The 25531-nt window shown below is 54.5% G+C and overlaps 2 protein-coding genes across 8 annotated transcripts in view; one reads left to right on the top strand and one right to left on the bottom strand.

Annotated features, from left to right (window-relative positions):
• The window catches only part of RALGDS (ral guanine nucleotide dissociation stimulator), a 32990-nt gene extending 24547 nt beyond the window's left edge, over positions 1 to 8443 (top strand). For 6 of the 7 annotated variants that reach the window (XM_049774001.1, XM_049774000.1, XM_049773999.1 and 3 more), the window contains exons 3-18: positions 58 to 251; positions 503 to 598; positions 725 to 918; positions 1045 to 1595; positions 1940 to 2155; positions 2257 to 2360; positions 2598 to 2682; positions 3782 to 3850; positions 4092 to 4178; positions 4467 to 4499; positions 4894 to 5015; positions 5102 to 5197; positions 5305 to 5506; positions 5587 to 5829; positions 6625 to 6739; positions 7501 to 8443. In XM_049774001.1, the coding sequence (XP_049629958.1) occupies positions 58 to 251; positions 503 to 598; positions 725 to 918; positions 1045 to 1595; positions 1940 to 2155; positions 2257 to 2360; positions 2598 to 2682; positions 3782 to 3850; positions 4092 to 4178; positions 4467 to 4499; positions 4894 to 5015; positions 5102 to 5197; positions 5305 to 5506; positions 5587 to 5829; positions 6625 to 6739; positions 7501 to 7676 (2583 nt within the window). In that variant the 3' untranslated portion in view covers positions 7677 to 8443. The remainder of the gene's footprint in view (positions 1 to 57; positions 252 to 502; positions 599 to 724; positions 919 to 1044; positions 1596 to 1939; positions 2156 to 2256; positions 2361 to 2597; positions 2683 to 3781; positions 3851 to 4091; positions 4179 to 4466; positions 4500 to 4893; positions 5016 to 5101; positions 5198 to 5304; positions 5507 to 5586; positions 5830 to 6624; positions 6740 to 7500) is intronic. The other variant, XM_049773997.1, reaches the window with a different exon arrangement.
• Positions 8444 to 13296: 4853 nt separating this feature from the next.
• Positions 13297 to 19927, bottom strand: CEL (carboxyl ester lipase). The gene is made up of 11 exons (XM_049774060.1): positions 19859 to 19927; positions 18437 to 18587; positions 18227 to 18349; positions 17851 to 18048; positions 16938 to 17068; positions 16748 to 16855; positions 16530 to 16647; positions 15241 to 15427; positions 14924 to 15127; positions 13786 to 13983; positions 13297 to 13639 (listed from the first exon to the last, which is right to left on the bottom strand). The coding sequence occupies exons 1-11, from the start codon at positions 19922 to 19924 to the stop codon at positions 13297 to 13299; spliced, it is 1827 nt and encodes a 608-aa protein (XP_049630017.1). The 5' UTR covers positions 19925 to 19927.
• Positions 19928 to 25531: the final 5604 nt, after the last annotated feature.

Genomic DNA, 25531 nt, shown 5'->3' with positions numbered 1-25531 from the left:
GCATCCGGGACTGCTGCTGACCTGCCTACTGGCTGTGCCGCTTCCCTGTCCTCATAGTGTGAGAACGAATCACCTGTCAGCCTGTTGGAGACATGCCAGGTGCGCACAGTAAAGGCAGGCACACTAGAGCGGCTGGTGGAGCACCTGGTGCCCGCCTTCCAGGGCAGCGACCTGTCTTATGTCACCATCTTCCTCTGCACCTACCGAACCTTCACCACCACCCAACAGGTCCTCGACCTGCTCTTCAAAAGGTGAGTCCTGCATGTGTTCCCCACTTCTAGAGTCAGAACTGCCCTGGGGTGGAAGGAAGGAAGGAAGGCTGGGGCCAAGGAGTCTGTGGCTGCTGCCGTGTAGGATTCAAGGAAGAAGACTACTGGCTCCTTGGCTGGGTCAAGGATCAGCAGGGCTCAGTGTGGCCATGGTGCATTACACTAGGTCTGGGAACACATAGGCAGACAGGTATCCCCAAACCTTCTGGTCGGTAATGCATGGCTCCTAGCAGGTACCGAACCTGTGATGCCCTCACGGCCCCCTCTAGATATGGCTGCATCCTGCCCTACTCTGGCCAGGACGGAGGTTCCCAGGACCAACTCAAAAAGTGAGTGGATAAAGGGGTTCCACCTATGCTCTGCCTTTTCCCCAGGCTGCAATAGGGGGTGGTGGCTGTGGACAGGAGAGGTCCCTTGGCCTTTTTTTTTTTTTGACAATGTTTTACCACCTCCAGTGCCATCTCCTCCATCCTGGGCACCTGGCTGGACCAGTACTCTGAGGACTTCTGCCAGCCCCCTGACTTTCCCTGCCTCAAGCAGCTGGTGGCTTATGTACAGCTCAATATGCCCGGCTCAGACCTGGAACGCCGTGCCCATCTCCTTCTAGCCCAGTTGGAAAATGCGGAACTCACTGAGGCTGACCCCGAGGGTGAGGAGGGTGCCCAAATCTGGTCCCCAAATCAGATCCCTCTTGCCAAAAACTGTGGGCAAGGGCTTCCTGCTTTTGCTGATTGGCAAGGGCAGATTTTTGAGTTATGGTTTCCTTATCTCACAGCTCTGGTACCTGCTCCAGTGCCAGCTATAAAGCCAACTCCAGATCTTGAACCAGCTCGAGTATCCAGGCCTGCTCCAGAACTGGAGCCCACCCAGGTCCTGTCTTTAGCGCCCAGCCCATCTCCAGAGCACGCATCAGCCTTGGCACCGGTTCTTGCACCCAGCCCAGCTTCAGAGCTGGAGTCGGAAGTGAGACTGGCTCGAGTGTCCAGTCCCACGTTGGAGCTAGAGTCGGCATTAAGACCAGCTCAGGTGCCCAGCCCTGCTCCGGACCTTGAGTTCTCTCAGTTACCAGCACAAGTGCTCAGCCCAGCTCTGGAGCCCGAGTCAGCAGCTTCACTGAGCAGTGGAGATGAACCAGTAGCAACCTCAACACCGGCATTGGAGCTAGAGGCGGCTCTGTTGCAGACCTTCGAACTGGAAGCGGCTAGCTCAGTGGCCGAGCTTGCCTGGCCTTCTCCCGGGGCTGTGGAGAATGGGCTGCCTGAGCAGCCGCACATCTTGACTTTTTCTGCTGACCTGGTGGCTGAGCAATTCACATTGATGGATGCGGTGAGAGCCCTGCACGGCCATGCCCAGCCTCACCCCCCCAGCCTAGCACCCCTACTGCTCCTGGGCTCTGGGCTCTAGGCTTAGTGTCTACACTGGCTATCTGTCCCTGTGGCCATGTCCCAAGATGCAGCTGACTCCAACTGTGGTGGCACTCTGGCCTCTACCCTTAGATATATCCACAGTGGGAGAATCCAAGGCAGGATTGCCTGGGCCACACTGTGTCACTTCCTCCTGGCCTATGTGTATAGAAGGAAAATGGGGTGGAGTGGGGTGGGGTGGGCACCTCTATGGGCTTAGGCAGTGTCCCTGGGATGAGCTGAGATGACTGACACAGTTCTCTCCAGGAGCTGTTCAAGAAGGTAGTCCCATACCACTGCCTGGGCTCCATCTGGTCGCAGCGGGACAAGAAGGGCAAAGAACACCTGGCCCCAACAGTGCGGGCCACCGTGGCCCAGTTCAACAGCGTCGCCAACTGTGTCATCACCACGTGCCTGTGCGCCCGTAGCGTGTCGCCACGGGATAGAGCGAGGGTCCTGGAGCACTGGATTGAGGTGGCTCGGGTATGCCAGAGGCGAGGCCTGGCTGGCTGGGGCTCAGATTCCCTTCAGGGGGGCTTCCCTCCCCTCTGCGACTCCTTCTCAATCCCTCGCTCCCTCACCAGGAATGTCGGGCCCTTAAGAACTTCTCGTCCCTCTATGCCATCCTGTCTGCCCTGAAAAGCAACTCTATCCACCGATTGAAGAAGACATGGGAGGAGGTGCCTCGGTAAGGCTGCAGCTGGAAGCCAACAGGCTGTTGGGGGATAGTGAGGGCTGTCAGGTGCTGGACCCCAGTTTCCCCAATCCACCAGGACAGCTTTAGGGGGTGTTTATTTCCCCGTCTTGCCACTCTGTCTGCCTGAGATCAAACTGGCCAAGATAGAAATACTACTGGGGTCATGGGCACGGTCTCTTCCACTGTATCTGCAAACCACCCCTCTAAGCCTCAACTCCCTGTGCACAGGGACAGCCAGCGCGTGTTCCAGAAGCTGTCTGAGATCTTCTCAGATGACAACAATTACTCCTTGAGTAGGGAGCTGCTCATCAAGGTGAGAGGCCTGCAGGGGTAAGGTGGGGTGGGGTGGGGACCAAGGGGCTTAGGTCTAGCTGCTCCCTCTGGTAGCACACGGGGTCCCCACGAAACTCAGCTCATGCTTCCATGTGAGGGTTCCCCTGCCCTGCATCAGGGGCTCCTCACTGCCCCTCAGCAAACACTACAGCTGAGTCCTGCCTGTCCCCCTGTGCTTCAGGGGACCTGACTTGACTGTGGGACATACATGAGCTGTTAAGATGGTTGGTGTCATTTCCCTGAAGGGGACAGGGGGGCCTGTCCAGGTAAAGGTCATACCATGAGCTTGTGGGGAGAAGAGGCCTTTTTTTTGTTTGGATTGGTTTTTTGTTTTGTTTTATGGATCATACCTAGCGGTGCTCAGAGGTTACTCCTGGATCTGCACTCAGGAATTACTTCTGGCAGACTCAGGGAACCATATGGGATACCAGGGATCAAACCTGGGTCAACTTCATGCTAGGCAAACACCCTCCTCACTGTGCTCTGGTCCCAGGATGGGAAGCCTTTGATGGGCTTCAGAGGGGGTACCCCAGAGTGCTGGGGAGGCAGGACCATTCAACCAGGCCCCAGCATCCCTGACTTTCTCTTGGCTGCCCCTACTTTTATCCAGATGCTGACCTTTAAGTCTTCTTGCTGTCCAGGTGGGGAAATGGAGGGGCTAGAGAGGTAGTACAGGGGTCACAGTGCTGGCCTTGCACACAGCACTGTGTGTGGTCCCCCAAGCCCAGTGGGGGTGATCCTAGAGTAGAGCCAGGTGTGGCCCTAAAGTTACCACCCCATATTTAAAAAGTATGAGATGGGCCCGGAGAGATAGCACAGCGGCATTTGCCTTGCAAGCAGCCGATCCAGGACCAAAGGTGGTTGGATCGAATCCCGGTGTCCCATATGGTCCCCCGTGCCTGCCAGGACCTATTTCTGAGCAGATAGCCAGGAGTAACCCTTGAGCACTGCTGGGTGTGGCTTAAAAAAAAAAAAACAAAAAAAAAAAAACTAAACAAACAAAAAAAAAAGTATGAGATAACTGGCTCCTTGGGGTTCTCTGGGGGGAGCCCCACTGAACTGAATGATCCATCCTGCAGGAGGGCACCTCTAAATTTGCCACCCTAGAGATGAATCCCAAGAGAGCCCAGAAGCGGCCAAAGGAGACTGTGAGTACCCTCTGTGCCCTTCTCACCACCCTGGGCTGGGGGCCAGGCTTTGGGCCTGCAGCAGTGAAAAGCTCTGGAGAGCATAATTTGGGAAGCTGCCAGCTAGCAGCCTGGGGGTGGGGGGGGGTGACCAGAGGAAAAGGGAGAGCCATAGACGTGGGAGTTGTGGGTTCAAGGTCCCCACCTCTGCCAGGCAGAGTTTGGGGGGGCTCTTTCTTACCTGCCATGTGCATCTTCACAGGGCGTTATCCAGGGCACCATCCCCTACCTGGGCACCTTCCTCACAGACCTGGTGATGCTTGACACAGCTATGAAGGACTATTTATATGTAAGTGAGCCCCAACCCCCACCCACTTCACGGAGAGGACATGGACCAGCGTTCATTTAGCGTGCGCCCCCCCCCCCCACACACACACGCTCGCCCTCTTGACCCTGCAGAGAGGGAGCCCATGAGGTCATAGGCTTGTGAGGCCAGGCTCTATGGTCCCTGAGGGGTGGGTGGGAGCCTCTGCTGCTGCCCCCTGCTGTCCACTCCGGGTAGTGCATCGGTAGACCTAAGGGGGTGAGATCTACGGTGTGGGCCCCCTTCTGATTGGCCATCTGGTCCTCCTTCCAGGGAAGACTGATCAACTTCGAGAAGAGAAGGAAGGTGAGTAGTGAATGGCGACAGGGGAGCACTCAAAGGAGCGGGGAGGACGAAACTGCCCTCCTCTTCTCCCTCTTACATTTATGGAGGCTGCACAGAATCAGGGCTGCATCCCCTTCCCAGGGAGAGGTGCTGTGAACCAGCCAGGGCAGAGGTGGGAGCAGGAAAAGATTCAGAGAGATACCTGATCTCCATCACCCCAGAAAACCCGCCAGCACCCTCACACCCTTCTTAGTGCCCCAGGGACCCCTGAGGCCGTGCCTAGTTACCCCCACACTGTCCCAAGCAACCCCAGGGACCTCAGAAACCTCACCCTGCATCCCCGGGGACCCCTGAAAAGCCCCAGAACTCCTCACCTCACTGTTACATCCCACCACCACCACCACCACCACCACAGGAATTTGAAGTAATCGCCCAAATCAAGCTGCTGCAGTCAGCCTGTAACAACTACAGCATTGAGCCTGAGGAGGCTTTTGGCACCTGGTTCCGGACCATGGAGTGGCTCACTGAGGCAGAAAGGTGAGGACAGGCTTCTGGGCTGCTTTGGCCAGAAGGGCTCAGGTGGAGGGCCCCCCATGGCTCATGACCAGCTTCTGTCCCCACAGCTACAACCTGTCCTGTGAGCTGGAACCCCCCTCGGAGCTGGCCAGCACCACACTGAAGGCAAAGAAGAGCACAGCCATCGTGAAGCGCTGGAGCGAGTACGTGTAGGGTATTGGTGGGGTGACTCGTCCATTCCCATCTATGCAGTGGAGGGGGAGATTCGCACTCCCCTGAAGCCCCAGATCACCTGTTCATCCTCCCTCAGCCGCCAAGCCCCCAGCACTGAGCTCAGCACGGCCGGCAGCTCCCATTCCAAGTCCTGCGATCAGCTACGCTGCGGCCCCTACCTGGGCGGCGGGGATGTATCCGACGTGCTGAGCGTGCACTCAGCCGGGTCCTCCAGCTCTGATGTGGATGAGATCAACCTGAGCTTCGTGCCTGAGTCCCCAGACGTGCAGGAGAAGAAGGTGATGCCCCCCCACCCTTGTGTTTGCACTTCCCCTGGCCCCCCATCCCTGGGCCGCCTCTGATGCTGTTGTCCCTATAGTTCTGGGAGGCCGCTTCCCAGTCGTCCCCGGAGACATCCGGTGTGAGCTCAGCCTCAAGCAGCGCTTCCTCATCCTCCGCTTCGACCACCCCCGTGGCCTCCACACGTTCCCACAAGCGATCGGTGTCCGGGGTCTGCAGCTCGGCCCCTTCACTGCCGCTCTACAACCAGCAGGTGGGCGACCACTGCATCATCCGGGTCAGCCTTGACGTGGACAACGGCAACATGTACAAGAGTTTGCTGGTGAGGGACTAGGTAGCACAGTGGGAGGGTGTTTGCCTTGCACGCTGCTGACCCGGGTTCGATCCCCAGCATCCCGTAGGGTCCTGAGGCTGCCAGGAGTGATTTTTGAGTGCAGAGCCAGGACTGTGGCTTTGTGTGGCCCCCAAACAAAAACAACAAAGAGTTTGCTTGTGAGCGGGGGTAGGCAGGAATGCGGAGGGCCACTGAGCCCTGGGGACTGAGCAAGGCTGGGCTGGGCTGGGGGGAGGCTCAGGTTGGGGAAATGTCTGCATCTGGTAGCCTTGAGGTGGGGAGGCGCATCCTGGCTCGTGCATCTCCCCAGACTAGCCGGCACTGGCAAGGTAGCTGAGATAGCCCAGCCTCTGGCAGCCATGGAGGCAAATGGCAGTGTCAGACACTGAGGGATTTGGAATTTACACTAGTGGGATATGTCCCACTTCTCTGGGGGATGGGTCCTTGTTCTACCATTCCACAGGTGTGCACCACTGTCCACACCAGGCCAGGCACCCCTCCTTATGTCTGCCCCATGCACAGTGCTCTGGTAGCAGCCCTGAGCTAAATACCCTGGTCCCTGAGAAATCATGTGTGGCTCATACCAGCTGGCACTGCCGACTCCTGTGGCAGCTTTGAGCATTGGGGCTGTCCAGGGCTGGGAGAACCGGCAGAATGTGCCTGTTTGGAGCCAGCTGGTAGGAAGCCTCCCCAAGGCTCTGAGTCTCTCTGAGGGTCTCCCATTGCTACATTCAGAGGTGACTTCTGCTCTTACCCTGATGGCCTTGCTATCCCTGCCCTTAGGTGACTAGCCAAGACAAGGCCCCAACTGTCATCCGCAAGGCCATGGACAAACACAACTTGGATGAGGAGGAGCCTGATGATTATGAGTTGGTGCAAGTCATTTCGGAAGACAGAAGTGAGTGTGGGGCAAGCTGGGCACCCCAGAGCCATGAGGGTAGCTGATGCAGAGGGGTAAGGCAGGGGGAGGGGGGTGTGTGTACCCAGGGAAAAAAGTCCCAGTTCAGGGGCCAGAGAGATAGCACAGAGGTGAGGCGTTTGCCTTGCATACAGAAGGACAGTGGTTCAAATCCTGGCATCCATATGGTTCCCTGAGCCTGCCAGGAGCGATTTCTGAGCATAGAGCCAGGAGTGGCCCCTGAGTGCTGCCAGGTGTGACCCAAAAACCAAAACAAACACAAAAAGTCCCAGTTCAGTGGGATGTGGCCCTCTGTAACTTTCAGCAACAGTGCTGGGAATGCTCTTTGGAGCAGGCTCTGTCCTCCAAGGGGTGCATGCAGGGGGAGACCTGGCTGCTCAGCCCCCATTCGGGGCAGAGGAATTGAGGACACACACAAATCTCACAGAAGACCTCAGTCACCTGTCATGACCCCTTCCTCCATTGTCCTCTGACAACCCCAAACCCTAGGAACTCTATCCTGAACCAACTTTGAAGCAGGCCCCCATTTTACAGACCAGGGAAGCTGAGCTTCCCCAGAATGAGGAACCCTGACTGGCATGCAGAGTGATAGGATCTGCTCAGAGCAAAGTTGGCCTGGGTTCTGTGATGGGGAGCAGGGAGGACAGCAGATGTCAAAACCCCATGCGGGGTCTCAGTCTCTTGGGGGTGAATCTCCAGGGTGGAGTGCCCTCACTTATATACCCTCCTTGTTCCCTCAGAGCTGAAGATCCCTGACAATGCCAATGTGTTCTATGCCATGAATTCGACAGCAAACTATGACTTCGTGCTGCGGAAGCGGACCAGCGCCAAGGGCGCAAAAGTGCCACATGGCGCCAGCTCCACGCTCCCTCGTGTTCGGCAGAAGGGGCTCCGGATGGCCAAGGGCATCTTCTAGAGGGGCGTGCCACACAGTGACATTGGGGTATCCCAGCACCTGCCCCAGCACCATAAACGCTCCGGCGCCCCATAACCGGGATTGACGCCCTTACCGGGCCGACCTGGTCTCCCTCCCTGCCTTAGGTGCCTTCTGCTCTCCAGAACCAGGGGACCAACCCAGCGCTGCCAGGGAAGCTGGGATACCCCACTCCCTTCACACCTGCCTTGGTGTGCTTACTGCCACCTGTGCCCAGGGCACCCTCTAGCACCCTCATCCACCGGGGCTGCCTGGGCAGCTCTCCTCGTGCCTGGCCCCGGTGGCTCGGCCTTTCAACGGCCACTACACCAAAGATCCCGCCATCTGGGGACCCCTGAGATGGGAGTAGCTCATCCTGTGCTCCAGCCTGCCCTCCCTGGCCACTCAGGGAGCCCCAAGGCTCAGCCAAGCTGGAGCCTATAAGTAACAAGGATGCTGCCACTTTGGCCCCAGTGCTGGCCTGGGCTCCACGTACTGAGATTATGGGAGAACTTGGGGACCTCGCAAGACCAACCGCACGAGACTTCGGGAAACCTCGCAGGATCAACCACACGAGACTTGGGGAGATAACTTGAGATCATGCTAGATGGGAGTGGGGAAATGAGAGACTTAAGCGGAGGGATGATGGGGCTGGATATTTGTATAAAAGGCAAACAAAATGTTTACCACTTGGGGAGGGGCAATATTTATTTGTTGTAAATAGCAAACGCTAGACTTGAAGATTCTATTAAAGTTCAGTTTCTACCAGAGCCTGGCAGTGCTGCTCACTCAGTACCCTGGGAGGAGAGGGCGTGCCTGGCAGGACATCAGTCAGTCATGCTAAAGCAGCGCCAAGGAGTCTTGTGGGGGGGTGTGTGTGTGAGGGAAACTCCTTCAGGCTCAGTGCAAGAACCTGGACCATGACCCAAAGCCACAAGGAAAAAAATCTAATAACCCCCATGAGGTAACCAGTAGGTACCCTAACGGCAGCACGTAGCATTCCTCCTGGCCTTATAATTTTCTCCTTCCTTTTCCCTTCCCCTTCCCCACCCCTATGATTGAAAAGGAAAATTTATAAGATAATAATTACAAGGCTGGAGCAATAGCATATTGGGAAGGCGTGCTTTGCTTGCAGCCGACCTGGGTTTGGTCCTCGACCTCCCATGTGATTCCTCCCAGGAGTCATTTCTGAGTGCAGAGCTGGGGGTAATCCTTGAGGGCCTCCAGTTGTGGCCCAAAAACAAAGAGAAAAAAAGTACAGATCTGTTGGTGGGAATTGGGATGTGGCCCAGTTTAGAGCACTTTAATCTGGTATGTAAGGCCCATGGTTTGATTCCCAACAACACCAAAAATAAGTAAGATCAGGTAAGAGAGGAGACTCAGGGGCCGGGCGGTGGCGCTGGAGGTAAGGTGCCTGCCTTGCCTGCGCTAGCCTAGGACGGACCGCGGTTCGATCCCCCGGCGTCCCATATGGTCCCCCAAGAAGCCAGGAGCAACTTCTGAGCGCATAGCCAGGAGTAACCCCTGAGCGTCATAGGGTGTGGCCCAAAAACCAAAAAAAAAAAAAAAAAAAAAAGAGAGAGGAGACTCAGTGATAGAAAAGAAAGAAAGAAATCACTCCTGGCAGGCTTGGGAGACCATATGGGATGCCAGGATTCAAACCACCGTCCTTTTGCATGCAAGGCAATCGCCTTACCTCCATGCTATCTCTCCGGCCCCAATATAAGGCATCTTGTCTCTTATGCGACTGGCTCAGGTTTGATCCCCAGCTTCCTATATGGTCCCCTCTAGCCTCATCAGAAGTGATTCCTGAGTGAAGAGCCAGGAGAAAGCTCTAAGCACCACTGGTGTGCACCTCCCCACCCAAAGAAAATAATAAGGGCTGGAGTGAAGAGTTAGGAATAAGTCCTGAACTTTGCCAGGTGTGGTCAAAAACAAATTAAGATCCTTACTGATGGGAAGAGAATTGGTAAAGATGTGTTACTCCTGAACATAGAGCCAGAAATAACCCCCAAACACTATCAAGTGTGGCTTAGCACCCCACCCTTCCACTCCTCCACAATCAAAATACTGATGGAACAGTGGTACTCTAGGAACAGGATCGAGAGTCCGGGGGCTTTATCCTGAGCCAAGGAGGCACCTAGTGTTGGTATGGTGATGATGAGGCCTTTCTCGGCTTGGCCTGGCAAATCTGCAGGTTGCAGGGTGACAGTGGAGAAATTCACAAAACAGTCAATGAAGTTTCAGGAGAAATCCAGCTTTATTACAAGGCCCTAACTACCATGTGCCACATGGCTTCTAAACAGCCTCTTTCCTGTTGCTCTATGATCCTCCTGCTTCTGCTCTCTTTCAGCTGCTCTCCAGGCTTCCTTGTTGCCTCTCTCTCTCTCTCTCTCTCTCTCTCTCTCTCTCTCTCTCTCTCTCTCTCTCTCTCTCTCTCTCTCTCCTCTCTCCTCTCTCTCTCCCCCCTCTCTCCTCTCTCTCTCCTCTCTCTCTCTCTCCCCCTCTCCTCTCTCTCTCCTCTCTCATCTCTCTCTCCCCCCTCTCTCCTCTCTCTCCTCTCTCTCTCCCCCCCTCTCTCCCTCCTCTCTCCTCTCTCTCTCCTCTCTCTCTCCCCCCTCTCTCCTCTCTCTCTCCTCTCTCTCTCCCCCTCTCTCCTCTCTCTCTCCTCTCTCTCTCTCCCCCCTCTCTCCTCTCTCTCCTCTCTCTCCCCCCTCTCTCCTCTCTCTCTCCCCCCTCTCCTCTCTCTCCTCTCTCTCTCCCCTCTCTCTCTCTCCTCTCTCTCTCTCCCCCCCTCCTCTCCCTCCTCTCTCCTCTCTCTCTCTCCTCTCTCTCTCTCTCTCTCTCTCTCTCTCCCCCCTCTCTCCTCTCTCTCTCTCCCCACCCCCTCTTTTGGGTCACACCAGGGGTTACTCCTGACTCTGCACTCAGAAGTTGCTCCTGGCAGGCACGGGGATCATATAGGATGCAGGGATTCGAATCACCATCTGTCAGAATCAGCTGCGTGCAAGGCAAACGCCCTACTGCTATGCTGTGCTATCTCTCCAGCTCCTAACTCCTTATCCCCTCTTTCTCCCCCCTCTACTTGCCCTTTCCAGATGTGAGTGGTTCTGATCATTCAGGTGGGATAAACAAGAAGTTGTGGGGGGGGGGGAATACCCACAATGCCACGTTCAAGACAGAGCAGGTACAGGGCCATGGGGACATAAGAGTTCCTATTCCTCCCTCCTGTCCTTCCCTTATCCCTTCCCTCATCTCTGACCTTTTTCCTCTCCTGCCTTCTTCCCCCTCCCTCCTGCCCTCCCTTCTTTCCTGCTCCCCTCCCTCCTTCCTTTCCCTCTCTTTTCTTTTTTCTCTTCCCTCCTGCCCTTCCCTCCCTTTTTGTTTTTTGTTTTTGTTTTTGTTTTTGGATCACACCCGGCAGTGCTCAGGGATTACTCCTGGCTCTACACTCAGAAATTGCCCCTGGCAGGCACAGGGAACCATATGGGATGCCGGCATTCGAACCACCGTCCTTCTGCATGAAAGGCAAACATCTTACCTCCATGCTATCTCTCCGGCCCCTCTTTTCTTACCTCTTTATTTCCCTTTCTCCTTCCCCTTCTTTTCTTCCCTCTTTCCACCTTTCCTTTTCCTCCTTCTCTGTTCTCCCCCCCCCCCTTTTTTTCCGTTTCCCTTTCCACCCAGCCTAGGTCTTAGGAGTTTGATGTATTTTGGTTTAGGGGACACACCTGGCAGTGCTCAGAGCTTACTTATCAGTGCTCTGGCTGTGTAATCATGGATCACTTCTGACTGACTCAGGGGACCATCGTGGATGACTGGAATCAAGCCCTGGCAGTGATATTCAGACAAGCACCCTACTCTTAGTTCTGAGTTATTTCTAGACGATCAAAGCTTCTACTTAGGGTGATGGAAGTGTTTGAGAAATAGTGACAAGACAGTGACAAGGATGAATGGCACTGAACTGTCATTAAATCAGCACATATTTTATATATTTGCTTTGGATTTTGTGAGCTCACTCCTGGCAGTTCTCAGGACCATATAGGGTGTCAGGGATCAAATACAGGTCAGCTGTGTGTAAGGCCAGTGCCCTCCTCACTATGTTATCCCTCTGCCCCTTCCATCCATCATGATCGGGGTCATGAAGAGACAGGAGGGAATGGCCAGAAGCCTGAATGCGGAACTCCAGCCTTAGCTCCCAAATCCTCTCAGGTGCCCTGCTCACCCTCTTCTCCCAAGGTTGGAATCTAGTAGACCCGGACAGGACCTTGGAACTCCCTTTCCTACTTGTTTTGCATCTAGGGGAAGGATTTGTGTAATCCCAGTTCAGACTTTAGTAGGGCCTCATCTTGTGAAAACTTGCTCCTCATAAACAAGCCCAGCCCCCCTTATTGGTTGGTTTCCCCCAGAAGCACCAGCCAGTTTCCCTCCACTGAGCACAGTAGGCCCCAAATCCTGGCTAGCTAACAGGGGGAGGGCACTGCTTCTGGACACACTGGGAGCCCCACAGGGGATGTCCAGGGTCCTTGTGGCTCCGGGCACCACCTCATTCAATGGAGCCTCTGGACCTGAACTGGGAGCTCTCTTCTGAGGTCTCTTGTTTGCATCTGTCATGTGGTGAGTCTGCCTCCTAGGCAGGGCTGAGAGATGTCACAGGTTATACAGGGACATCCCCTCCCCTCCAGGGTAGACTCCAGCATCCTCACTTTCCCTCTTTCTTGGTATCTTGGCTCAGTGGATATACCTGCCAGGAGGTGGCCGCCAGGATCCTAAAGAACAGGCAGGAGAGTCTATACTGGGGGGGGTGTGTGGGGGCTTGCTCCATCATGTCAGGGGAATCCTCTGAGAGAAACTTGCCTCTTCGAGGACAGCAGGACTTGGCGCATCATTCTGCTCTGTGTTTGTCATAGGAACCTAGCCTCAGAGAGTGAACCCATGATCCAAGATTCCAGAACCTTCTCTGAGTTCACCTCATCCTCAACCTAACATTGTTGGCACCTAAGTCATTCATGAGCCCGGTTCGAATCCTTCTCACATGGCCTGTTTCACTGCCTCCACACTCATTGTTTAAAATGGGGGCAAAGAGTTGGAGCCGTAGCATCAAAGTGAGGGTGTTTGCCTTGTACTTGGCCGACCCAAGTTTGATCCTTCCATATGATCCCTCAAGCCTACCAGGAGTAATTTCTAAGCAGAGCCAGAAATAACCCCTGAGTGCTACTGGGTATGGCCCAAAACCAAAAATAAAATGTGGGGCAGGGTGTACAATGCCCCCATGAAGCCAGGCTAGGGAAGTACCAACTGTGTCTATGTCACAGACCGGGGCTTCTGCCGGAGTCCTGGGACTCCAGTGTGAACAGTACCCCACCTTCTGTTCCTTTGTCCTTGACCTTCCCCTGGGACATTTTTTCCTCCCTGCCGGGTAGAACCCGGCTTTCTGTAGTTTGGACTGAAACATGAGGGACCCCCCCAGACAACCTACACTAAGATCCTATGATAATGAGCCTTCCTGGCACCACAGAACCACCCCCAGGCCTCTCTGGCTGGGACACAGGAGCTGAGTTGTCAGACAAAGATGAGCTTTATTTGGGGGAGCTCAGAAGAGCGTGTGGCGGGGGCCCAGACCTTAGAACCCAATGGCCAGAGGCACCTGGGTCTCCTCGGGAGTTTCTGAAGGGGGCAGGGGTGCAGCCTCAGAGTCGTCAGTGGGGGGCTCAGGGGCAGCCTCAGAGTCGTCGGTGGGGGGCACAGGGGCGGTTTCAGAGTCGTCGGTGGGTGGCAGGGTGGCATCGTCACTCACAGTGGGCAGAGCCTGGTATGTCTGCATCCAGAACTGCAGGAAATTGATTCTCAGGTCCCGCTTCATGGAGTTGCTGTTGATCTTATTGTTGATCTCCAGGTATTCCCTGTTCTGCAGAGTGTAGGGCTCCCATCGAGCTGGTACGGACGAGGGGCCCATGTTGGGGTCCCTGTGGATAATGAGATGGGGGCTCAGGGACAGATGGAGACCTGTCCCAGGTGCAGCCCGATTTCCTGCACACAGAACTCCCACATCCACCTCAGTGAGGGCCCCAGGGTGGGGGGCTGGTAGCCTGGCTCCACCCACCAGCCTTACCCAGTCTTGGCAAAGTTGGTCCAGTAGGCAATGAGATTCTTAGATACAGTCCTGTCCTGGGTCCGGTACCCCAGAGGTGTGGCGAAGGGTTTCCCGAAGACATACTGGAGGTCATCAGCATGGTCGGCGCCAACCCATTTGGGGTAGATGGGCATCCGGGTAGGGTGGGAGAACAGGTAGGAATAGGTTCTTCCAGTCCTGTTGGGAGGGGGCAGACACTCCAGTCAGTGGGGCTTGGCCAGGCCTCCAACACTTACAGAGTCTGGGCAAGAGGGGCTGGAAGATAGGATAGCAAGGAGGGCACCTGCCTTGCAAACGGCTAACTGAGATTCAATCCCCGACATTGCATAGGGCAGGGTGATCCCAGAGCTTAGACCAGGAGTAAGCCCTGAGCACAGCCAGATGTGATCCAAAAAAGAAATTCCAGCAGGAATGTGTGTGTGTGGGGGGGGGGGTAGATAGCTGTGGGTCGGGCTCCTGAATTCTGCCATTTTAGTTGTGTTTGGGCCACACACACACACACACACACACACACACACACACACACACACACACACACACACGCTTTGTCTGCCCTCCTCAGAGTCAGATGTGGGAATGTGTGCCCCAGACCAGCAGGAACACAGCAGCCCTGGCCTGTTTCCCTTTTCTCCTGCCAACAGGGAGCTCTGAGCTCCTTCCATTGCATAGATGCTGCAAGCATTTCATTCTTGACTGGAATATGACTTATTTCCTCCTCTATTTCTTTCATTCTTCCTTAATTTTTTTTACAAGGGTCTTTTTACTTTGGGACCACATCTAGCAGTGCTCAGAGGCTACTCCTGGCTCTACACTCAGGAATCACTCCTGGCAATGCTCTGAGAACCATATGGGATCCAGGAAATGGAACCCAGATCAGCCTCTTACTTGCAGTGCAAGTAAGCTCCCTGCTGTGCTATGGCTCACTCTTGCTCACTATGAGGGAAGGAAATAATGGAGAGGCAAGAACTTTCTGAAAGGCACTACCTGGGGGTAGAGGAAAATCATGTGGTCCCTCTTGGGGTCCCACCTGGCAGGCTCTAGAGGTGTTTCCCAACCACACATTACTCCCCCTCCCCCCCCCTTAGGCTCCCTGAAGCCTCCTGTCTGGCTCTCTTACTTGGCCTTGGCTTTGTGCTGGGCCAGGGTGAGTGCTGTGGGCATCAAGAAGAGAACATCTGTCTCGAAGTTCACCACTGTCTTCTTCTTGTTCTCCTGGGACCCATCCTGGCTCCAGGACTCTGTGTAGAAGTTGTAGGCGGCCTGGGCACCTTTCAGCCCCTTGGCCACAGTGAGCCCGCTGACCAGATTATAAAAGTCCTCTCTGCAGAGACAAGGCCATGATTGGGTAGAAGCCAGTCGCTCCCTCCTCTCCGGGAGTCCCCACATCCAGCCCCTCACCCATACCCTGCAGTCCCCCCCACCACCACCACTTACTCAGTGACGACTTTCTTGTCCTTGTCAACAGCAGGCATGTCAATGGTGGCAAAGAAGTGGCCATCCATGTCATTGGTGCCCGCGATGTAGTCAATGTCAGCTGCGTTGTGGAAGAGGTTGGCGGGCTCCTCGGGCAGGAAGTCTTGGTCCACCACGGGCAGGAAGCCCAGGTAGTGCATCATGGGGTCTGTGGGCACAATGTGGCCATTGCTTCTTGAGGTATCCACTGCTTAACATCCCCTAAAGTGCTGGACCTAGGTCCCCCTGTCTGTGCAGGGCTGGGTTTGGGTCTCCCTGACTGTTGGCAGGTGGGCCTGGCTCGTCCTGATTGTTTGAGCTGGGCCTGGGCACCCCTGACTGTGGAAGCTGAACCTGGGTCAGTCCCCCTGACTATGTGGGCCTGGACCTGGCTCCCCCTAACTTTGTGTGTGTGGACACCTGCCCACTTAGAACCATGCCAGGCTCTCCTTTGCAAGGTGCCAGGAACCCTTCCAAGTACAGCAGCCCTGTGAGCACTGGCTCTGCTCCATATCCCCAAGGTCACCAAAACACCTGCCCAACACCCTCCCCCAGAGGCTGAGCTCTCTTTCCCCCATCTCTATAGCCTGCAAGGACTGATGGGACCTGGGATCCCTCTGGTTGGGGACTCAAATCTGTTGCCAGAAAAGGCATCAGGTGTCCTAAACAGCTCCCCCCAAATGTGGGTCAGACAGTCCTGCAGCAGGAGCCCCATATGACTATGGATTTGCTCTCAACTGTCCTTCCAGGAAGTACCTTTCAGCTTTAGGCTCTATCCCCAGCACCTAACCAATCTGCCTTCACCACCATGAAGTCCCTCCAGCATCACCAAGGGTAGCCATGGAGGCATTGACATTAATTAGGCTTCATGCTACAGCAATATCCCACAAGGCCAGGTTGTGCCAAAGGGGCCCCAGGGCCTCCGTGCACTGACTGGGAAACCCCAAAAACAGCAGATGCAGGGACAGGCGAGATTTTCCTCTACAGAACCATTTTGGTGGGTCCTAGCCCTCATCCTTAGGGAGTGACCCCCATATGCTGTGCAGCTGGCCTGGTATCAAGTCCCTGGCTGGGATGCCCGAACCTCCCAACTGTGAGCAAATAGCATCATGTGCACATGGCTGGGGTTGTACACATGGCCCAGACCCACCAGCATCTCTAGTGAGCAGGACCTCTTACAGGAGGCGGGGCTGGTGTGATCGAGGTGCCCTGAGCCTAGAGCAGGGTCTGCCCCCTCCCATTGCCCCCACTCATGCATGACCCCCACTCACACTCCATGCCAGCCAGAGGCATCTTGTAAGCCAAAGTCAGTGCCTTGGGGTCGGTGACCTTGAAGCACTTGGCCATCCGAGCTGTGTCATCCAAGGGGCACCCCACTTTCTTGGCGATCTGGGGACATCCAGTGGTCAGATGGGTTAGGAGGTCCAAAACCATGAGGGGAAGATCCCCCCTTCCCTCCTCTTCCTCCCCAAGCCTCCTCTCCCCTTACACTTTTGGCCCAGAAGAGAGGGTTCCTCTGTATGGCCCAGGGGGTCAGGGACACTCCACTCTGGCTGATGGCTCTGCGGATGAGGCCCTTGTTGTAAGGAGACAGGATCTACAATAGGAGACAGTCAATTCAGGATCCTTGCCTCCCCCACCCCCCAGCTTTCCAAATACCCCACCCGGAGGTCCCAGACCTGCAGAGAAACGCTGGCAGCACCGGCTGACTCCCCAAAGATAGTGATGTTATTGGGGTCACCACCGAAGGCGGCAATGTTCCTCTTCACCCAGGCGATGGCCATGTGCTGGTCCAGAAGCCCATAGTTTCCTGGTGCCAGGAGGGAGCTGGTTAGGATTCTCAGACCCAACTGGTGTGCTCAGGGCCTGGCCATGGAGTCCAGCTGGCCTGGGGTGCTAGTGGTCCCATAAACTTTCACAACTGGTGATGAGCAGGCCCAGCAGCTGGCCCAGTACACTGGCCTGTTCACATTTCTAGCTTTTGGGTTGTTTTGCTTCACACATAGTGGTGCTCAGGGCTTACTCCTGGCTTTGCGCTCAAGAATCACTCCTGGTAGTGCTCAGGGGACCCTGTGAGATTCCTGGAATCAAATCCTGGTCAGTCATGTGTAAGGCTAATGCCCTTCCTGCTGTGCTTTCGCTTTGGCCCCTGAGACTCATTTTTGTTTTTGTTTTTGGGTTGGGTCACACCCAGCAGTGCTCAGGGGTTCCTCCTGACTCTACGCTCAGAAATCGCTCCTGGCAGGCTCGGGGGACCATATGGAATGCCGGGATTCAAATCACTGTCCTTCTGCATGTAAGGCAAATGCCCTACCTCCATGCTATCTCTACGCCCACCCCCTGAGATTCATTTTGGTCTGTCTCACTACCCTTGGGTTTTACTTTGTCTACTGGTCTCTGTCTCTTGTCCATCCATCTGTCTGTCCACTCATCCAGCCATCTGTGCATTGTCTATCTACCTGTTTGTCTGTCCATCTCTCTGCCTGTCTATCTCTTCTTCTGACTTGACTGCCCAGGGCACCTCCCATGGTTCCCAATCCCAACTCTGGGCCTTTGCAGGGGCACAGGATCCATGGTTGGGTACTTGCCCACCTGGCAGGTTGGGGTCGCCGGTGCTGAGGAATCCCAGAGGCCCCACACGGTAGTTGAAGGTGACCACAATGACGTTGCCTCGGGTGGCAATCTCCTCCCCGTCATACAGATAGTTCTTGAGCACATTGGGGCCATGGCCAGACCCAATGAGGAAGGCGCCACCGTAGATCCAGACCATGACGGGCAGGTTTCGGGAAACTGTGGGGGTGGGGTGGGGTCAGGGAGGAAGAGCAGGTTGGTGGTCCCTATGGTCCCATTCAAGGACAGGCCCCTAGAACCCCTCTGTGCTGACTTCAGGGGTGTTCAATACGGTCTCTAGCTACTGGGGCTGCAGTGTGGCTGGGTAGGGAACCAGAGGGATGGGGGGGACCCATACCTTCTCTCTTGCCCTGTGGCACCCAGATGTTGAGGTAGAGACAGTCCTCAGAGCCATAGCTGTTGTCCTGGGTGATAGTGGCCTGCAGGCAGCGCTTCTTAAATTCCTTGGCCTTCAGGGTCCCTGGGGAGAGCCAGATGGCAGAAGTCAGAGCCCATGCCCACCCAGACTTGTTGCCTCCCTTATCATGCCCAGTGTCACTGTTTCCACCTTGCCAGCCTGGGTGTCGCTGAGGCTTCTCCAGGACCTTGGGAGTAGCTGCATAGGGGATCCCCTTAAAGACATCCACGTAGTCGCCGAAGAGCCCAAGTTTCTTGTTGACACCTTCCACGAAGCCACCTTCTGTGTACACCGCTCCCAGCTGTGAGGAGAGGGGGCAGGAGCCTCGTCAAATAGTCTGGGAGCCAGGGTTTCCAGGTTCCCAGGAAGTCCTGTGTGGGGCCTTGCACACCTGATCAGGTGTTGGGGCATCTGGTCAACCAAACCTCCCTCAGGAACAGGCCAGGAGAGGCCACTAGGTCTAGCTGTGGCCTCTGACCCTCAACATCCCCGTGCTTGTTCAAAGGATCACAGGGACTCCCCAATCTTGACAAACCCCCAACCTAGCACCTGCAGACCCTGCATGGCCTGAGATGGCTTATCCTAACCTTCCTCCTTTCATGCCCCGCATGGCTAGCACAGAGAGTGGCCCAATGCCCTGGGCCTGCCTGCAAGGACCATCCTGGTTCCTAGACATCCTCAGCTCTCAGAGGGGTTTTCCTCAGAGAAGTAACTTATAACCTATCTGTCTACCAGGCACCCTGCAGCCCTGCCCAGCCTCCCTACTCTAACACTACACTGGGTTTGATGTCTATAGAGTCTGATGTCTCACTGGGTCTCATATCTACATTCTGTGGGTAACCTCTTCTCAGACTGGTCTCGGGGCTATCTTGCTCTGTCTCTGCCTTCCCCAACTTCCAGGCCCAGATAAACTTTTTCCTGCTCCCAGTGCTCGAGGCACTGGGACATGGGTCCAGGTTGGGTCTCTTGGATCGCAGCTGGCCTGCGTGTGCCTGGTGGGGATCCAGGAAGGAAGCACCAGTAAACCTTTCAGCCCCCTAGAACTCTGTAACACAGTGAGGACCATAGGCCGAGGCTCAGGGGCTGCTGTTGGGGTCTTGCTGGGCAGAGACAGGCAAGAGCCTCCTGTCTGTGTATGACTGTGAGCTTCTGACCTGGAACAACTTCATCTAACCAACCTATCCTTGCCTCCAGAGGCCGGGATGTGGACAGATTTATGGGTGCCAGCAGCCCCTCTGTGCAGAGGGGAGGGAAAAAAAAACCAAAGGTGTCTGTGGTGTGAGGGCACATCTAGTCTGCTCTGCACCCTGTCTCCACACCTGCCAAGATGGACCACGGGCCCTATGTAGGATGAGGCCACTGTGACAAGAGTCAGAGCAGTTGTGAATGGTTCATCATTTGCATTTATCCATCAATCACTCCCAAATATTGCACTGCCCATTTAGACCAGCCATACAGCCAGGTCTCTGCCTGGCATAGGTAACTGGCTCCGTTGTCTGACTGGTCTGTCACCTCTTGGGCTCAGCTCCTTCTGTGTCTCCTGATGTAGCCCCCTCCAGCTCTTTCACTCACCTTTGCGGCACTCACGGCCGCCAGGCAGTAGGCCAGGCCCACAACGATCAGCTCCAAGCGCCCCATGGTGCTCACTGACCCTCTGCTGGCCCATGGGGATTTATAGAGCACCCAGAGCCAGCCCCCCGGAGGGTCCCTGACCCTATCACCCCGCACCCCCACTTCCTTTTCCTCCAGGCTTAGCCAAGGACGCACAGGCTGGGGCACCCACTTTCCCATGTACTCACACAGGTGGGCAGTGTCACCATTTTCACACGGCCCAGGGACAGCCGCCTGGGAGCAGAGGCAGATGGCAAGGGGCAAGCTCAGGAGTACTGGGGGAGGGTAGCCCACCCCAAGGGAAAGTGGGCTGCTTATGCCCCAGATGCCCAGGCCCCCCAGCTCAGCAGTGGGAAGGGAAGGACTTTCTGGGGGCTACTGTGTGAGGCTGTGGGGGCCTCCCCCAATCATCTGTCCTCTGCCTCTTCCTTTTTTTCTCCTCAAAGTGGAGACCAGCTCCAGGTTAAGGGGCTTCAGACTTGAGGGAAGGCAATACCCTTCCCTCCTAATTTTATTCTGGTGCTCCCCAAAAGCTCACTCTGTACTGATAAAGGCCCCAGAGACTCCTTGGCTGGACAGAAGCACCCTGGAGCCTGAGCCAAGGACCCTCATAACCAACCCCCCAGTTTTGTCCTTCTCCACATTGCCTCCCTGGCACCCTAATTCTTAGCCCCTTTCTGTTCCCTGTGCCAACAGCACTTGCCTATGGGTGCCTCCACTGTCCACACTCGCTTTGCCCCTGTGAAAAGGAAGATTCCAGAATGTGCTCAGGGACACCCGGTGCATGACCGGACCCTAGCATATGCTGCTCTTTTGACCTGCCCATGGGCCAGGCTGGCCTCCGGCGAACCTCAAGCCTCAGTGCTGGAGGAGAGGTTGTGGTGATGCGTTCGAACAGGAAAGTCTTCCAGTCAACACCCCACGAGCCGGCTGGGTGCAGGATTCACCCGCCTCACCCAAAACTTGGGGCAAGTCTGTGCTCTCAGCCCTGCACCCAGGTGAGTCAACTGGGGCCTTCCTGGCTTCAGGGCCGGAGAGATGGGACAGTGCGGAGAGTCCTGGCCTGGCCTTGCACGCAGCCAGCCCAGCTTTGATCTCCACCAACACAGATGGTCTGGTCCCTTGAGCCCTATCAGGAGTGATTCCTGAGCAAAAGCCAGGAGTAAATCCTGAAAACTGCCAGGGATGACCCAAAAACTTTGAGAAAAAAAAAATACAGGCTGGTTAGAGTTTGAACCAGCTAATTAGCACCCAGACTTGGAGACTTTCATGCATGAATTAAAAAGATGGCAGGGGCCGGAGCAGGGAGGCCATTTGCCTTGTACATGGTAGACTCAGGTTCAACCCCCACATTACTTATCTGGTCGCCTGAGTCTCACTAGGAGAAATTCCTGAGTACAGAGTCTGGAATAAGTGTGGTCCTAATACTAAAATCTAGAAAGAGTAGAGATTAAATTGATGTTTCTGTTAGCATGTTGTACTGAGGCATGACTGGGCATTTAGAGAAATCACTGTCTCTATTTGTGCCTCTGTATTTATATTTGTAGTGGGTATGATCTTTGTGTGTGTGTGTGTGTGTGTGTGTGTGTGTGTGTGTGTGTATACATGTGTTGTATATGTGTGATTTAGGGGTCACACCACATAGTGCTTGGGGGCTACTCCTGGCAGTGCTTGGAGACCCAGGAGACCCCAGGGATAAACCTCTTGCATGCAAAATCTGCTCTCAGCCTGAGCTAGACCCCAGCTGTGTGCTTGATCTGTTTTGGCTCCTGACAATGTCACTGATTTTATTTCCAGGACTCCTTCCTGGGGTTCATTCAGATGAATTTGGATTTAGAGGTCAATAAACCAACACTGATATCCCTTTAGAATTCCTTAAACTCTTTCAAGCAGACACGCTCTGCACTTGCTTGGCATGGGCAAATCTTTAATAAATAAGGTTATTTCAATATTAGCCCGATCTTGTTGAGACAGCTGGAACTTGGCGTCATCAGCACAGACTAGGAATGCGCATTAAAAAAACTGGAAAAAAAAACTGGGGGGCCACAGCTGAGATGCTCAAGGTTTACTCCAGTTTTGCTCAGGGAGTACTCTTGGTGGTGCAAATGTACATTTTTCACTCTGCCTGAGTTTACTCGCAAAAATGTTAATGGAAATTATGGGTGAGAATGAAAGGGTGTTTTTTTTTTTCTTTTTTGGGCCACATCTGGTGATGCTCAGGGGTTACTCCTGTCTATGTGCTCAGAAATCGCTTCTGGCTTGTGAGACCATATAGAATGCTGGGATATCTAACCATGGTCTGTCCTAAGTTAGCAGTACAAGGCAAACACCCTACCACTTGCACCACCGCTCTGGCCTCGGGATGAAAGTTTTCTTTTTTTCTTTTGTTTTATTTTATTTTGTTTTTGGTTCACACTAGGCAGTGTTCAGGGCTTACTCCTGGCTCTGCGCTCAGAAATCACTCTGGCAGGCTCGGGGGTGTAGAATTAATTAAATAATGAGTCCCGACTAGTTGTGAATAATGGTGGATAGATGGTGAGGCCTTTCTCTTCCAGCCAGGTGCCTGCACCCCTTTCCATCCGCGGTTCTGAGGGCAGCAGCGAGGAAATGACCCACCAGCAGTCAGTAGAAGTTAGGGAACATGCAGCTTTATTAAAGGCCCTAGCCACCATGTGTGGCTTCTAAGCTAACTTTTCAAGCAATCTCTCTGCAGCTGCCCTGCATCTAAACCTGTCTCTTTTTGTTTTGTTTTGTTTTGTTTTTGGGTCACACCCGGCGGTGCTCAGGGGTCACTCCTGGCTGTCTGCTCAGACATAGCTCCTGGCAGGCACGGGGGACCATATGGGACACCGGGATTCAAACCAACCACCTTTGGTCCTGGATCGGCCGCTGTGCTATCTCTCCGGGCCCCTAAACCTGTCTCTATCCCTCCATGCTGCTTCCTCCAGCTGAGGCTTCTTGCTGAATTTCCCACTGAATCCCTTTCTCTGTCCCTGAGGCAACCCCTTTGTTATCTTCCATAGACCCCTCCCAGAAGTGGGCTGGTCTGACCATCAGGTAAGATTACAATTTAGCCTAGGGAGGGGTGACAGGGGGCACCCTATGGGATGCTGGGGATCAAACTTGTTTGTGTGCAAGGCAAATGCCCTCCCTGCGTTGCTATTCCTCCAGTCCCAAAGAAGATGAAAGTTTTGAACTTTGGTGCGTAGATCTATTTGGAAGCTTAAAGGCAAATCCTGGAGGCCTGGGATAACCCAGCAAAAGGACACAGATTAGGGGGAATACTATTGGGGGGACACATATTGGAGGAATATCACCAAGCAGTGCTCAGAGAGCCTGGGGGAATCACTCCCAAAGGTGCTTAGGGACCATTAGGAACCCAAAGGGGTCCAATCACTGTAGGGGTCAAACCTGGATCAGGTTTTGTCCCCTTCCCCACCTCGAAATTTTGTAGGAGCTTCAGGGCTCTCCCCAACTTGCAGAAACTGTGGTCTCCCTTCATTTGGGCGGGAAGGCTCAGGAAGACTCAGCCTTTCTAGCATTCTGAGCTTAGGCAAACACTGACAAGTTGGGGTTTTCTCCCCAGACTGAAACATGTTCTGTGAGAATATACACACCTGCATTGACTTCATTGGAGCCAGTCAGTCAGGCTCAGGGACTATATGGGATGCTGGGATTGAACCGGGGTCAGCCGTGTGCAAGGCAAATGCCCTTCCCACTAAACTATTGTTCCTGTCCCTCACCCTGAGTTTTCTGAACCTCCCGTTCCTACCTCTGCTTAGGGGGATCATGGAGGAGGAGCTCAGGGTCTGACAGATGAGATAATCAGTCTGACAAAGGTGTTCCCTGATATACCAGAAACACAGGAGGAACAGGGCAACAGTCCTAGTGGTCGGGCCGGGCTTTACCTGTGCCAAGACCCCAGTTCCAAGCCTAGAACCTCCTGGTCTCTAAACACCACCAGTCCTGGAAGCTCTTGGCTGCTTCCAGGTGCCTCTGGAGGCCTCTCAGCATAGCATGGGGGCCTCTTCCCCATAGAACTGTTACAAGATGTAAAGCCAGAGACTAAGATATGGAAAGATACCCCATGCTTGTCATTAAGGAAATTAATATGGTCCAAATGTACATGTTAGGGGTCTGGTCTGAGAGATCATCCCCAGGTTAAAGTGCTGAGGCCAGAGAGAGCAGGAGGCCAGGCCAGCCTAGGCTCAACATAGATACTGGGATGGACACGCTCAGTGTACACCAGGGGGCAGACTCAGCAATTTACTTTTTTTTGTTCGTTTGTTTTTGGCCACACTGGGCGGCACACAGGGGTTACTTCTGGATCTGTGTTTAGAAATCACTCCTGAAAGGCTCAGGGGACCATATGGGATGCCAGGGATTGAACCAGGGTCAGCCCCGTGCAAGTCAAACGCCCTCCCCACTGTGCTATTGCTCTGGCCCCAGACACAGCCATTTAAAAGAAAAATTGACCTAGGGCCAGGGCAATAGCACTGCAGGGTGTTTGCCTTGCATGTAAGCAAACCAAATTCAGTTCCCGGCATCTAGTATGGTTACCCAAGCCTGCCAGGAAGGAGTACTCTCCCTTAGCTTCCCCTCCCCAAAAAGATCATACAATGCACCCAAATATTTCCCATCTTGAAAATATCCAGAGTATGGCCAATGGAACAGTGTGGCGGGGAGGATGTGTGAGTAATTAGGATGGAGCAAGGCACCATCGGGACAACTCTACTGGGTTGGCTCTGGGGGTGAATGAGAGGAATGTTCCCCACTTGCTGCACAGGGATGAGAGGCTATTGGGAGACAGACAAGCAAGGGAGACCTTACGGGGGGATGGAGTAGACCCCTGAGTTTCCCACTGACTCCCTCTTCACCCATGTACACACAGGACCTGCTGACTGAATTTGTTACCCAGCCTGTGACAGGCGACACAAACCCCAGCACCCCTGGGGCTAGGGTCACTCCTACCACTCTTCCTGCCCTCCCCCTTGGCCTTTCATGGGGTCATTTTTTTGGTTTTTGGGCCACACCTGTTTGACGCTCAGGGGTTACTCCTGGCTATGTGCTCAGAAATCGCCCCTGGCTTGGGGGGACCATATGGGACGCCGGTGATCGAATCGTGGTCCGTCCTACGCTAGCACTTGCAAGGCAGACACCTTACCTCTAGCGCCACCTTCCCGGCCCCTCATGGGGTCATTTTTTGTTTTAGAACCATAACTGGTGGTGCTCAGAGGTTACTGTTGGCTCTGTACTTAGAAATCACGCCTCCTGGCCCAGCTCGTCAACTTCACCTTATCAAATTTCTTTCTTTCTTTTTTTTTTTTGGGCCACACCCGGTGGTGCTCAGGGGTTACTCCTGGCTGTCTGCTCAGAAATAGCTCCTGGCAGGCACAGGGGACCATGTGGGACACCGAGATTCGAACCAACCACCTTTGGTCCTGGATCGGCTGCTTGCAAGTCAAACGCCGCTGTGCTATCTCTCCGGGCCCATCAAATTTCTTTCTATGTCGCCAAATCTGTTTCATATATATAGATCCTGGACATCTCAATATCTTATAAAAGTGTCAGTCCTGTAGGATCCCAGAAAATCTTATGGGAAAGTTCCAGAGAAATCTCCAAAGCTCAGGGAGC

The sequence above is a fragment of the Suncus etruscus genome, chromosome 5 (genome assembly GCF_024139225.1).
Source record: "Suncus etruscus isolate mSunEtr1 chromosome 5, mSunEtr1.pri.cur, whole genome shotgun sequence".
NCBI classification, from domain to species: Eukaryota; Metazoa; Chordata; class Mammalia; order Eulipotyphla; family Soricidae; genus Suncus; species Suncus etruscus.
The sequence above is the reverse complement of the archived record's forward strand: the minus strand, read 5'-3'. Positions and strand labels throughout refer to the sequence as shown.

Coding starts and splice junctions, on each gene's coding strand:
- CEL (XM_049774060.1), bottom strand. CDS start 19,924: ATGGGGCGCTTGGAGCTGATCGTTGTGGGCCTGGCCTACTGCCTGGCG. Junction 16,648..16,747: donor CTCTCTTCTGGGCCAAAAGT/GTAAGGGGAGAG, acceptor GGATGTCCCCAG/ATCGCCAAGAAAGTGGGGTG. Junction 15,128..15,240: donor GACAAGAAAGTCGTCACTGA/GTAAGTGGTGGT, acceptor TTGTCTCTGCAG/AGAGGACTTTTATAATCTGG.